This window comes from Sturnira hondurensis, unplaced genomic scaffold, assembly GCF_014824575.4.
Source record: "Sturnira hondurensis isolate 20B ecotype Veracruz unplaced genomic scaffold, ASM1482457v3 Scaffold0010803, whole genome shotgun sequence".
NCBI classification, from domain to species: domain Eukaryota; kingdom Metazoa; phylum Chordata; class Mammalia; order Chiroptera; family Phyllostomidae; genus Sturnira; species Sturnira hondurensis.
Genome location: NW_028083434.1, coordinates 595,511 through 609,611, shown reverse-complemented (window position 1 = coordinate 609,611; position 14,101 = coordinate 595,511). Strand labels below are relative to the sequence as shown.

General features: G+C 46.0%; 1 protein-coding gene across 1 annotated transcript in view; it reads right to left on the bottom strand.

Annotated features, from left to right (window-relative positions):
- Positions 1-1,341: 1,341 nt before the first annotated feature.
- The window catches only part of XPNPEP2 (X-prolyl aminopeptidase 2), a 29,712-nt gene continuing 16,952 nt past the window's right edge, over positions 1,342-14,101 (bottom strand). The window contains exons 12-21 of the mRNA XM_037059335.1: positions 13,511-13,620; positions 12,716-12,793; positions 11,532-11,603; positions 9,424-9,484; positions 7,953-8,022; positions 7,357-7,461; positions 6,859-6,918; positions 6,260-6,336; positions 3,369-3,458; positions 1,342-2,688 (exon numbers count right to left, since the gene is read on the bottom strand). Of these exons, the coding sequence (XP_036915230.1) occupies positions 2,494-2,688; positions 3,369-3,458; positions 6,260-6,336; positions 6,859-6,918; positions 7,357-7,461; positions 7,953-8,022; positions 9,424-9,484; positions 11,532-11,603; positions 12,716-12,793; positions 13,511-13,620 (918 nt within the window). The 3' untranslated portion in view covers positions 1,342-2,493. The remainder of the gene's footprint in view (positions 2,689-3,368; positions 3,459-6,259; positions 6,337-6,858; positions 6,919-7,356; positions 7,462-7,952; positions 8,023-9,423; positions 9,485-11,531; positions 11,604-12,715; positions 12,794-13,510; positions 13,621-14,101) is intronic.

Sequence of the window (14,101 nt, the reverse complement as noted above, 5' to 3'; positions counted from 1 at the left end):
GGGACATTGAAGGGGAGGATCTAGGGTGGTAGCTTCCTCTGTAGCCAAGCTTCTGGGGTGGAGTTCCCAATCCCAGGGTGGATGATTGGAAGGGGCAGTTAAGTTACATGGTAGAGACAAGGCAGAACATTAGGAAGAGGGGGAAATGGAGCATGTGAGCCCCTGTGGGCTGAAATGTCGGGAGTGGGTCTTGGTTAGATACCAAGGGCCCTCCTGCTGCCCATAGCCGGCCAGAATCACAGGAACAAATGTCAGGGCCCAAAAGTAAAGGCCTGGAAGGGGAAGGTCCTGGGGAAGTAGCATAGTGTGGAGAACAGCAGTTGGGTTTGAGTTGCAGCTCACCAGCTGTGTGATCTTGGTTGAGTCTGTTTTCTCATCCATAAAATGTTGTAAGCATACTCCTTGCCTTTTTCTAGAGTGAGTTCTAGAGTAATCTGACTGATTTGAATTCTGCTTTTTTCATTTCCTTGATGGGTGACCTTGAGCAAGTTGGTTAATCTCTATAAGCCTCTCTTTTAAAATGGGAACAATAATAGAACCTTCTCACAGGCAAGAATTAAGTGAGAAAATGAAATAGTGTAACTTATTAAGAAAGTAGATCTCACATTTAGTCTTCTTACCACAAAAACAAACAAAATTTTTTTAAAGAATGCATGTAAAGCGGAGTTCCTGGTATATACTAAATACTCAGTAGATGGTAGCACTGGTGATAATGATGATGGTGTTGGTACCTTTAATTTTATTATTAGTAGCTATCTTTGTCAGGTGAGAATGTGAGGGAACAAATGACTCAGCCAACAGAGGCCCACTGTTGGGTAGTAGAAGCTGTCAGTGAGGATGGCTCAGAGCTGGGGCCTTTGGATGCAAGCATTGCTGGTGATAACTGTCACAGGCAAACTAGGCCTGGTGATCCCAAACTGGAGGAATCCTCTGCCTGGTGCCTTTGCCTAGCACTCTGCTTCAGAAACTTGGTTCTCTCCTCCCTCTGATTATGCTCCTCTAAGCAAAAGGGGTGACCCCAACTTTCCTGGATCACATTTGACAAGTACTTCAGCGTAAGGCTCCCTTCTGTCCCCTCCATAAGGCTCCAAGACCTTTAGTACAGGAGGTGGTTGGCTGGGCGTGGCATGCATGCAAACACAGGAACACTGTACGCATGCTTACATGCACATTCTCAAGTACATGAGCTCCTCAGCTGAGCTTCTGGGAGCCTCACAGCCCCACCCCCACCTCACCCCCTCCCCTCTTCCCCTACCACAAAAGCCACAGTAACAGCAGTCTTCAGCAACACAACAGACACGATGCAAAACCCAAAGGCAGGCTTCATTGTCAGGTTGTTTTAAGTATCTAGCAGGATGTGAGCCCAGGTGGCTAACGGCTGGGCTAGGCTGCACTGGCCAGAGAAAACTCTCCCTTGCCACAACAATGGCCTCAGAGACCAGGAAGGGTCTGGGAGGCAGGCTAAGTGATTCTCCCTGGTGCCAAGACGAAAAGAACTGGACTGCCAGCACATTCTGGTCCCACCATGTCCCAACCTATCTGGAGTTCAGTTTTCCTATATGTAAAATGGGAAACCAGACACTGACCACATAGGTTAATGGTCTTCCAAGGATGCTAAAGGATTTAACAGTATTGTCACTGTGGCTGCACTTTGGAAAGTTAAAAGGGTTCCCATATGTCGGGAACTGTGAGCTAGTGATTCAGCATCACTGTTCTGGCTGTTCACACATTTGGGTAGGGCCATGTTCCAGAGAGCTTTCCGAATTCCCTCCTGCCCCATGGCCAAATTCCTATGGCTTAACTCCATATCTTGTCACCTGGCATGGAGCCCACCCAGGGTTTAGGAGCAATGGGTTCACATGTTGGGTGAAGGACTGGTGTACATGACCCCTCCTTGGCTGGTCTTCCTGACACTGGGGTGGTAGTATGGCACTGGAGGATTCAACCACCCTCCCTTCCTTTCTCTCTACAGGCCCAGTAGGAAGCCTGGAAGCAGCCCTTGTTCCTTCAACTTATGGGCAGCAAGCAGAAGGTCATAATAAGACCAAGGACAGGTCAAGGTGGCCAGAGGCAGCTTCAAAAGTGTGGGAAGACCAAGGATTTAGGAGTCAGTGTGAGACAGCAACTCTGGTGGTTTTAAGGTGGGGCTATCCCAGGGCCCTGGGGTACCTGGGGGTAAGGTACTGCCCGATATTGCTCTTTGGGAGGCAGAAGCAATAGGCTCTGCCAGGTTGTAGGTTAGATCTGTTGGGCTTACTTGAGGAAAGGAACTAGCTGGCTCTCAATCCCGGGATGGAGAGCCTAGGGTGAGGTGTACAAGCCAAGTGGGGGCCTGCCTGGGGCCAAAAATCCCTCGGTACTTGGGACTTGATCCTGGAGAAGGAGGCTAAGGGTAAAGGTTTCCAGGCAATGGGCCAGCAGAAGTTCTTGGGGCATGGGAGGTACAGGATGAAGGGAGCTGAGTGAGAGGGTTAGTAGGGGAGTCCTAGGCCTCTAGACACTCCAGTTGAGAATGGCAAGAGTGGAGATTGCCAACAGAGAGGCCAAGAAGGTGGTGCGTGGTGCACCTGCAGACAGGGGCTCTGTGTGCTGCTGCAGCCACTCGAATTCTTCTAGCAGCTCACGCCGCTGCAGCTCAGGGCCCACCTTCTCACGGATGGTCTGGTAATAGCGGTTCAGGTACTGGAGCTGCAAAGGATAGGAGGGATGAAGTCTTTCACAGGGTCAGCTGCCAACAGGTGAGGTCTTGGTGCCATCCAGTCCCCTGCTGTAGTGGTCCAGCTGCCCATCTTGGCCCAGCTAACCATAGGTACCCCATAGATCTCCAAATCTATGCACTTATGCACTTAGCACTCCACCTTTGCTGTTTCACTCCTGATTCCCCAGTCACCATCAGGCTTCAGGTGTTTTCTGGAGTTTTTTCAGAGGCAGTTTGACACAGTGGCTATTTAATGTCATAGTGACTTTCATGGGGTATGGGTGGAATGGGGAGTGAATTTCAGGCATGGGAATGAGGGTAAGTAGGGCAGGCATTATTATTCCATTTTAGAGAAGAGGGATTTGTGGCCCAGAGAGGGAAAGGGATTGACTTTAGGTCTAGGACTTGAGATGGCAGAGTCCAGAAACCGAGACTCAGATTCCCCAGGAGTTTACTACATAGGGTTGGGCAGGCTGGTCTGACTGGAGAGTTCTAGGACCCCTGGGGTCTCTGGTGAGGGAGGAATACCTCAGTGTATGCCTACTAGTCAGCAAAAAGGAAGGGACAGAGGGTCCTCGGGTAAGGGGAGCAAAGGTGAGAGAAACTCAGGGTAGAGAAGACAGGCAGTGGTTCAGAGGCTGAAGGGTAGCCAATGCTGAGGGGAACTCACTTGCTCTGAGGACAGTAGGCTGACATCAATGAGGTTCCGGTCATAAGGCACAAAGGACACCACTTCAAAGGTCAGGTAGGTTCCTGGGTACTGGGAAGCCACAGGGAAGACAGAAAGCAGAAAGTAAGTGAGGAGGAGCTAGGCTGAAGGGTGGGCTGGAACACTCCACCCAGAAGCCAGAGGCACAAAGAACTGACCCTTGTTAAACCCAAGACTCAGGGGAAGCCTTAGTTTTGGACATTGCCTTTGGTTACCCTCTACCACTCAGCACTCCATCTTTGGTGCTTCTCTTCTGATTCCTAAATTTAGACTTAGGTCTGTATTTCTCAAGTGTGTGCATCCACACATCACCTAGGGAGCTTGTTAAATGTGTAGATTTTGGGACCAACCTCCAAGACCACTGGAGTGCGAATCTCTAGGAGAAGATTGGGAATATATAATTAAATAATTTAAAGATAGTATTAGATTTTTATGCCCATCTATCTAATCTGTATCTGAATCTATATATATCTACCCATATTTTTCTACGTATCTATTGATGGATCTATCTATAGAGAAAGTGTAAAGAAAAAAAATAGCCCATAATTTTCACCTCTTACAGAGCTCTTTTGCATGTATGTGTTTAGAAAATTCAAAGTATAAAAAAATACCCAATAAAATTTGAAAGTCTCCTGCTTGCCTGCTTTTCTTCCTGAAAACACTTTAGGTATATACAGTATATGTGTATGTATATATATGTATATATATATATATATATATATATATATATATATATATTAAAAATTCATGCAAAATGGACCTTACCATATACTACTCAACCCATTCTTTTACCCACCCTACATCAATAGTAAACCTAGGAGACCACTCCATATTAGCACAGAGAGTTTCAACTTGTTCTTTTTAAGGGCAATGTAAGGAACTATATTATGTGGATCATGATTTGTTTAATCAGTGATAGATATTTAGACTTGTTTTTACTCTTTAAACTATTACCATCAATGCTACAGCGAACGTCATTGCATAGAAACATCTTGGTGACCCTTTGTGACTATATCCAGAAGTTATATATCTGGCAAAGACAAGAAGTATAGGCATTTTTAATAGGAATTTTGATAGATATTCTCAAACTGCCCTTCAGAAAGGTTGTACCAATTTGTACTTCCCCCAGAAGTGTATGGAAGTGTCTGTTTCCCACAAACCCACCAGCACTGGGTATCATCAAAGTGTCACTTTTTTTTTCCAGTCAGACAGGTGGAACATGGTATTCTATCGTTTTAACTTGTATCTCTTTAAAAATTAAATTGAGATCTTTTCACACTTATGGATCATCTGTGTTGATCTTAGTGAGTTGCCTCTTCATGTCTTTTGCCCATTTTTCCCTATTTTTTTGTCTTATTGATTTGTAAAAGATGGTGGTAAAAAGACATTCATCCTTTTTATGACACATTTGCTGTATTTGTGATACATCTTTTGACTTGTGGTTTCCATAGGTCTGTAGTTTCCAATAAGTTTCCAATAAGGAAACTTACTTAGGTCTGTATTTCTCAAGTTTGTTTCCATATGGACTTATTAATTTGATTTAGTTAGAATTATCAGTCTTTTTCTTTATGGCTTTTGGGTCTTACACAGAAAGATCCTTTTCTACCTTATGATTAAAGATGAATTCATATAAGTTTTCTTCTAGATCTTTTATGGTTTCACATTTAAGCCTTGATTCATTTGGAATTTTATTTTAGTGTAATAGTGAGGTTCTTTGGTTTAATCCCCATTTCCAAATGGGGAATTTTGAACAAATTTAGCTATTTGTTCTCCCTTCCATTTATTAAACAATTTCTCTATTCTTTACTGTTTTGAAATGCCAGTTTTATTGTAAACTAAATTCCTATTTCACTTATAGATATTAGAGGGTCTGCCTCTGGGCTATTTCTTGTGTTCCATTGTCATACCTGCTTCTCTCATCTCTAGTGTCACACTGTTTTATTTATGGTAGCTTCATAGCATGTGCTAATATCTGAAAAGGCTAGTTTCCCTTTTTGCTCTTTTTAAAAAGAATTTTCCTAGCTAATTAGCTATCTTTTTAAGTTTATTTATTTTTTAGAGAGAGAGAAACATCAACACTAGTGAGAAACATTGACCACTTGCCTCTTGTACACTCCCTGACCAGGGACTGAACCCCCAACCTAGGCAGGCATGTGTCCTGTCTGGGAATCAAACCAGTGACCTTTTACTTTGTGGGACAAAGCCCAACCAACTGAACCACACCAGTCAGGGCTATGTAGCTCTTTTATGTTCATTTTTACAAATAAACTTTACTATCATTTTGTAAAGTTACAAGAACACCCAGCTAGTAGTACTGCTGAAATTGAGGTTGTCTTGAATTTATAGATTTAGAGAGAAATGACATCATCATAATATTGAGGTTTCTTTCCAGAGAGCATCGTTTACTTAAATCTTTTTTTGTGTCCCTGAATAGAGATTTCCTCCATGTAAGTTTTTAAAGGTTGTACCTAGTTATTTTATCTTGTTGGTTGCTATTATTTAGAATTGTTACTCCTAATAAGCTCCCATGGTGAATATTATGTGCATCAAGAACCAATGATTTGGGGCAGAAATACTGATTCATTTGGTCTGGAGTAGGATCTGGGCATTGGCATTAAAAAGAAGAAATCTCTCTAGATGATTCTAATATTCTAATGTGCAAAGAGGTTTGAGAAACTCTGATTTATGGAATTTTTCTGGAGCTGAGGAAGACTCCAAGTAGATTCATGTCTACATATTCAAATACTCTTCTTCTTTTCCCTTCTGTAAACCCTCCCCACCCAACATATACACACAGCCCAAAGTCACTGCCATGTTGTTTAAACCTGCAGCCCATCTCAGTGGCAGTTTACCTTGGTCTTTGCTTCTACCACAAGGGCCACATCTTCAAGACGGATCCCAAATTCACCATCCTGATAGTAACCAGGTTCTGGGAGACACAGAGATGCTGGTGCCATTAAACAGGGGGAGGACTGGAGCCCAGGCTCTTCCTACCAATTGAGGGGTGGCTACAGGGGCTGGTTGCCTGGCTGCCTTCAGCTGGTGGCTGGGGCTGACCCACCTCTTGTTAGATGTTCATTGGCTACCCAGAGGCAATCTGCTGGGCTTCAGCTCCCCAACCCTCCTTTGTAGCCCAGTGGAGAAGACTTCCGGGCCCAATTATGTTCTGAAGGTACCCTCATATCCTTGTGTGCCACTGTTCTGTTACCCTAGCATTTGACTAAAGACTAAAGTTGGATTTACAGGTGGGAAACAACTCCCAAGAGCAAAATGAGGATATGGACTGAAGGGGCCTGGGATTAGGGTAGGACAATCCATTGAGGACTAGAAGTGAGGAGTAGAGGGAGGGCAGAAGTGAAGCACGGGTGTGCCTGTGCCCATTATTCATCCTAGACTGCAGTCTTGACTTAGTCTTAGGGTAAGGATGGGTGGAGGAGCCCGAGAGTCATACCGATGGAAGTGAACATGCCCTTGCTCATAGTAATGCTGCTGGACTGGAATCCCACTGGCCCTGGAAAAAAAGATGTGGGTAAAGTGTCAGCTCTCCAGTACTTACCAGCTTGGAAACTAGCAGATTCCAGGGAACAGCAGGTAATTGGGGAGCCCTGAGCTCCTCTAGCAGCACTTGTCCACCATATCATTGTCTACCTTGGACTTGTACAGACAAGATTGACCCTGGCTTTTATTTCTGAAGGCCCTATTTTAGTCAGCCACTAGGTATAGACCTGCTACTCCTCTTTCTGGGGACTTCCCAGATGCCAGGCAGGCAGCAGGATTGGCCAGCTGCCAGCATTTCTCACTTACCCCTGGGAGCATCACCTCCCACCAGCTGGGTAAATTTGGGCAGATCACTGCATCTCTGAAGGTCTTGGTCATTTCCATAACTGTGAAAGACTCTACCATCTCCAGAAAAAGGGGGGTCTTAAGGGAGTGTTGAGGAGATACCTACACTCATGCACACCCAGGAAGTTGCCAATGCCATGGCCTGTCCCATGACCATAATTGAGTCCAACATCCCACAAAGCTTTGCGCGCAAAGGCATCCAACCTTAGTCCTAGAAGAGAGATGGCCCCCAGTTAGTTGGCTAGAACCCAGACTTGCTGATGGAGGTTCACCTTGCTCCTTCTTGCTTTCTTCTTTCAAAGACAACTACCAGGATGTCTGTGGAGAGGGGCTTCTGAGAGGCAGGTAAGCATGTACTATCTCCAGTACACCTTATGTTTTTCCCATTACTTGGGCTCATGACTCTACTACAATTTCTCCCCATTCATCAAGACACCTATTTCTTCCAAGAATCCTCTCCAAACTGAGTTACCCTTAGATTAAGAGGCAGGAGGCTTGGGTTCAAGCCCTGGTTCTCCTACTGACCCTCTGTGCAGCCTTGGGCAAATCACTTTCTTTCTCTAGGCTAGATTTTCTTATCTATACAGTACATGGGATGATGGTATAATAATCCTTGCCTCACCAGCCTCCCCAGGGTGGTGGTCTGGGTCTAATGAAATCAGTGCCTAAGACTTTGGGTCCAGGCTGGTCTCAGAAACCTACCTGATATATCAGCAGGAAAGATGAGTCTGGACAGATCAATATTTCCTTTCAACACGCGGGTGTATGCCTCCTGATAGGAGAGAGGGAGAAGTGATGTGGCACACAAGAGGGAGAGCCTGAGAGTTTTCAGGTGCTTGGACTGTACATATATGCAGGTATGTGGGCCCAGGCCTGTGGGGAGGGCAGTTGTTCGGAGGAAGGTGTATATTCATGTGTGGTCACACAGGCTCTGAAAGATGGACGGAGGAGGCTGAGGGGGATCTGCCCAAATCTGGGGCTTGGTCCATGCAGTTCTCTTTGGCTGGTCTACTGCATATTTGTAAATGGTGAACTGAGGCAGTGACAGCAGGGGCTTGGAAGGCAAACTCCTTGTGTTGGAATCCTGATTTTGCTACTCACAAATTATGAGACGTTGAGCAAGCAAATTTAACCTCTCTGTGCCTCACTTTAATCATCTATGATGGGACAATCACAGTATCAACTCATAATGTTGCTGGGAGGAGTAGGGAGACTCATGCACAAAAGGCGCTCCAAAGTAAATACTCAAATCGAAGTCAGTGTCCTTATTACTATTATCATAATCACCCTTTAGTTTTCTTAAGATTTTAAGTTTGGGTTGGGGTCTGATAATCTGGCAAGTCGGCCTTGTTCACTCAGGGCTATTTACCTTGTGGAAAAAGAAAGGAAAGTGCGCTGGCAGCAGCCTCTTTTCCTGGTTACTCCCTGTGGCAGCATGGTGAGTCCTATTCACACACACACACCACACACACACACACACACACACACACACACGGGTTTTTCATCTCAGGCAGTCTGAGGCACTGGACTTAACCCACTAAACTGTGAGCTCCTTGAGGCCTAACCAGTGTTGGCTTTTTCTCTGTTTCCAGCACAATGCCTGAGCCACAGTCTACTTGCTGAATGCATGAATGCAGCTCTCTGTACTCTACCTTTCCCAGAGGCCCCTAGTGCACATAGATGAGGTCCCAGCTTCTTCACCAGGCAGACCAGCCCTCACTACCTCCTGAAAAGCTCCAGCTCCTTTCTACCTCTGAGACTTTGCTTGTGCCATTTCTCTTCCTGGAAAGTCTTTCTTCCTCCTTTCTGCTGAGCACAGGGGTTAGGCACACATCACCAAGTAAATATTTGTTCATTGATTTACTGAAGTGGGATGATGATAAGCTTGGGCACATCTAAATGAATGCCATTTAAATCATGGATATGTACTGATTTCAATGACAGTGCACAAGTAGCCACATAGATTGTGAAGTTTTGTTCATGGCCTGAAACATCTCTGGAGAAGTACCTGGGAGTATTGGGTTTTGTAATTGGGTACTAATTTGCTATGTGAACATGTAGAAATCATTAACCTCTCTGGGCTTCAGTTTTATATTCTGTAAAATGAAAGGGCTGTTCCTAGAGTGATTTCTTGGGTGTCCCTTGAATGAGGGTGAGTAGAGGAAATGTTTACCTTTTGGAAAGCAGAGGGTGTGCCCCAATGGACTGTCCTGGTGATGTCTGTGGTTCCGTCCCTGTGTAGAAGGAAAATCAACATGTCCAGCTCTGCTAATACCTCAGAGTAGGGACCATGGCTATGTGCTTCCTGTGTGATTTTCATGGGGGTTTGAGTGGCAGGGCTGGGGCAAGGGTGGGGTGGGAAGTGAAAGGAAGAAGGTGGCTGCCATCATCAAATGCTCATTTTCAGCATTTATGCTTGAAGGGTCTCTGCAAAGTTATTAAGTGCAAATCACTATATTTTCAGGAAATATTTATTTCCCACAAACATACTCTAAATGCCCCCCTGCTCATTTTGGCTGTTTGTAAACTTTGGTTTGCTTGGGTCAGGCTGACTCTAAAAGCAGGGTTCTTTCAGTTTTTGTGTGAAATGGGAGGGGATTGTCCCGTTTTTATAGATGGGGAAACTGAGGAACAGAGAGAGCATAACACACACATTCAGATAGTTATTTACCATCTATAGAACACTTTCAGCAGCTCACTGGGAAGGTAGATAGGGCAGGCCTGATTATCTCCATTTCACAGATGAGGTAGTTGAGGCCAGGAGGCCATATCCCTCTCTGAGCCTCAGTGAGGCCAGACCTGCAGCAAGCACTCACTCTCCACATATTTGCTCCATCATAAACATGGATCTGACCCAGGAATTTTCTCAGAGTCCCAGTGAATTGAAGCCAGACACCAGAAGCCAAAAAGTCTGACTTCCAACCCCAACTGCAGCTGTTCTCTCAGGATGGCCCATGTGGCCACCCCTGGGGGAGGGAGAAGGGAGAAGGTCCCAGAGCCCTTGGGACTCCTCATTGGGAACAGGTCACAGGGTGTGGAAGACCTCCTCAGAGGAGAGAAAAAAGTGAGGTGACAATTTCCCAGGCATCGTCTTGCTCTGAGTGCACCCCAATCCAACAGTGCCCTACAAATTCACTTCCCCTTTGCACATTGGCTGTATCCAGTACACAAAGAGCCACACTGGTGAATAAGAAAGGCTGCTAGTCTGACTGCTTGCTGTGCTGGTTCCCAGAGCTATATTTAGAACATGCCAGGTGCCTTTGTCGTTAGCACATTCACCATTTCTACAGGATAGAGGATGGCAAATTGTTCAAAGTTATTCCTTACTTTTCTATCAGTTCTGGCACCCCTTCTTCCCCACCCCTGTCTAAGCTTCCCACAGTCTACTTGCTTCCTAGGATCAGAAAGGAAATTCTCCCAGTTCTTCTCAGCTCGGCTCTTGTGTGAATGATTGGTCACATATTTGGACAGAATGGGGTTAGCTTATTCTGCATTGTCATCATATCTGGTTGTTCTGGTTGTGCATTGTGTAGGGGTAAAACATCTAATGGGATTTTATTCACTTTATGGTTCTTTAATAATTTAAATGATAGCACACAGGTGGACACACAGACTGTAGAATCCTGGTGCAGGGGGACAGCACCCTCTTACATAGGAGGTTTTGCATGCCATACATGTGGTTTTGCATGCACTTAGAGGAGCACACACACATTTCTACTCACAGGCATATATCTATGCTGATGGGTGTGCCCTGTCTCAACTGTGCCTCTGGTGTCCCCTGAGGTTGCTTTTGCCTATCTGTTGCTTTTGGAAGCTCGATTCTGATTCCACTCACTGACATGGTCACCTCACCCATCCAGTCGGGAGGGAAGGGGGCTGAGGAGGACACACAGCACTGGGGTGTAGGAGCTGTGTCCAGGGTGTGCATGAGTGGGTGAGAGTATGGGTGCACTGTTTGTAGAGCCAGACAGGGCTGCTAAATATGACTGTTCAGACTGTGTAATAATATTTGGGCTTAAAAACATTTTATTTGAGCAAGAGGAGTCTTTTCCTGCTTCCCACTGAGGTGCTGCATGCGCAACCCCACTATTTTGGTTTCTGTGTGTTTTCTACTGTACACGACCCCCCAAGTGTAAAAATGGGAAGGCTCATTCAATGCAGGCCTCTCCTTTCTCGGATGAAGAATCCGTGCTCAGGAAGAGACAGCTTTGGCCAGCTTTTGACCAGCCCAGGGTGTCTGCATTGAGAGAGCTGAGCCAGGGCATGGTGGAGGCTACTTACCAATATTGTCCCCCAGAATCCACCAGGTACATCTCATTTGAGGACAGATTGCGGTGTACTTCCTTGGTTGGGCTAAGAAGGGGAGAGATGTTGAGAAAAAAAGCAGCCTATCTCTGTGCTGGGTGGGGTGGTGATCCTGAATGAATGCAGAGGAATTCCCCCTCACCCCTGGGGGTTAGACTTCCAGGCTTACTCTTTTGGTGAAGTCATTGTCTCCAAAAGGACCCCTAGGAAAGTTTGCAGCTTCTACCATGTATGTCCTCAGCATGTATCTGTTTATACTGCACTTCACAAACAAGGTCCTAGTCTCCAGGTAGGAGAGAAGGAATGCCTGGAATGTGGAAGCTGAGAGAACCTTAGAAAGCACCCACTGTAGTCATCTCTTTTTATATGAGGAGAAACCAGTCTGCAGAGGCCAAGGGGGCTGCAAAAGGCCAGAGTGTAAAGCTGGGAGGGAGCCAGGTCTGGACTTTCTCTAACTTCCTGCTGTGTCCTAGAGCAGAGGGCCCTGAAAAGCCAGGGTGCAGAAAAGAAGGGTACCCAAGGATGGGAGTGGGGAGCAAGGCTTGGTAGGGCCAAGGAGTTCCTATGCAGGCCAAGGCAGATAAAGGCTTGTGAGATGCCAGGGGAGGGAATTATGGGATAGGCCAAGCCAGCCCTTGGAGGGTGTCTGACCTATCCTTGCTGTGCCCATGCCAGGTTGAAGCATTTGGACAGCTCGATCCCCCAAATTTCATCAAGTAGGCCTACAGGTGTTTTTTTCCCCTATGGAGCCAAACATCTGGCCAGCCTACATCTTGGGCCCCCCTTAGTTAGTTCAGAATGAGTGAACAGGCTTCTCTCCCCAATGCGTTTGTGAGTTTTAAGAATTAGCTAACATAAATAACTCACAGGACACCAAGGAAAAGCATCCATCAGAAGTCCTGCATCCTTTCCAGATCCCTTAGCTGTAAGCACTCAAAGTCCCAGCCTCTTGGGGGAAAATTGCTCAGGCCTTTTAATTCCAAGGATTCGCAACTCATCCACTGGACTCCACTCCCACCCCTAACCTTCACTGTGCTAAAAGCCTCAAAACTTTAATATGGACTCAGGTCCCAGATCATTCCCTCCTCCACCTCCATACCCCTTGCACATACACTGGGATCCCCCCACAGACCCCTAGAAAATTCGTTCTCCTCAAGTACCTGTAGTGGGCCATGGCAGCATTCAGACCACTAGCAGAGATGGTTTTGAAACTGGGTCCAGAAAAGAACTTTTCTTCCCTGAAAAGTGCAAGGCGGGAGTACTCAATGAATGAACCCATTTGTATCTAACTAGGGCAAGTGAAGGTCACAGCTGCGTCTACCTCTGCCAGACTCTCCCAGCCTCATCTTTTGGTTCCATCTTCCCAAGCCCCAACTTGCCACTTACAGAGCACTCAAGGTTAGAGATGGAAGAACTATAGACACCAGTTATTCTTCCTCCACCTCCATTTTACAGATGGGGAAACCAAGGCCTATATGACTCACAGTGTGTTCGTGGTAAAGCAAGAGTGAAGAAACCAATGCAGAATTTAAAAACTTCTCCAGCCCAGGAGCAGCATCCTGCACCTCAAACCTACAGTCTGCCTATGGCCTGGGCCAAACATACTCTCAGGAAATCTCCCTCCTCAAGTTGATATTCTCAAGTGATCCACAGGCCAATAAACCTGAACAAGCTTCCCCCAGAGAGAACGGCCTGTGCCTGAAGCAGACACTAGGGGGAGCGGTTGAGTTGTAGCCCTTGGAGTTGTAGGATGTCATTGGGGGCTGGAGAATGTCATCCAACAGCTGGTACCCACTACAGGACCACCCAAGAACCTGTCACTCCTTGTTCCAAAGAAGTCCACAAATACAAGGAGGGTCTTCCTTCCCCCTAAGTAGGGAGACCAAGCCCCCACTTTTCCCCCCATCCCCACATTAAAAGACAGTCAGCCGTAAAGGATAGCTGTGGTCCTTCACCCTCGGAAGCTGTCCAGCCGCTCTGCCCCTGAGAACTCATTTACGGTGCCTTTGGGCACGTTCTTCTGTAGCCACACCAAGTAGCGGATTACTGGCACGGCATCCCGGACCTGGAGCAGGGCAAGCAGAGAAGATGGCTAGGGAAGTCTCAGTCAAGGCTTAGGGATCCACGAGATCTTGTGGCTGCTCTGGGAGCTGAGCCTGAAGAACATGAGGTATCCGCCAGCTATTTGATGATATTAAGGGATTCTTGTTACTGTTTATTTATATGATCACAAGGTGGTGATGTTTAATTTACATAGTCCTCATCGTTTAGAGATACTTAGTGATATATTAACAGAAGAAAGGATATAATATCTGGGATTTGCTTTAAGGTCACCCAGCAGCAGAGGGCAGGGAGTGTAGGAAGGAAATATAGATAAAATTGCAGATAAAATGGGATTGGCTGTGACTTGATGATGGCTGAAGCTTGATGATGGTGCATGGGGATCATTATGGTATTTTCTCCACCTTCACATATGTTTAAGATTTTCCGTAAGAAACAGATTTCTAAAATTAGGTGCTTTATCCTTATTTTAACAGGTATATTTT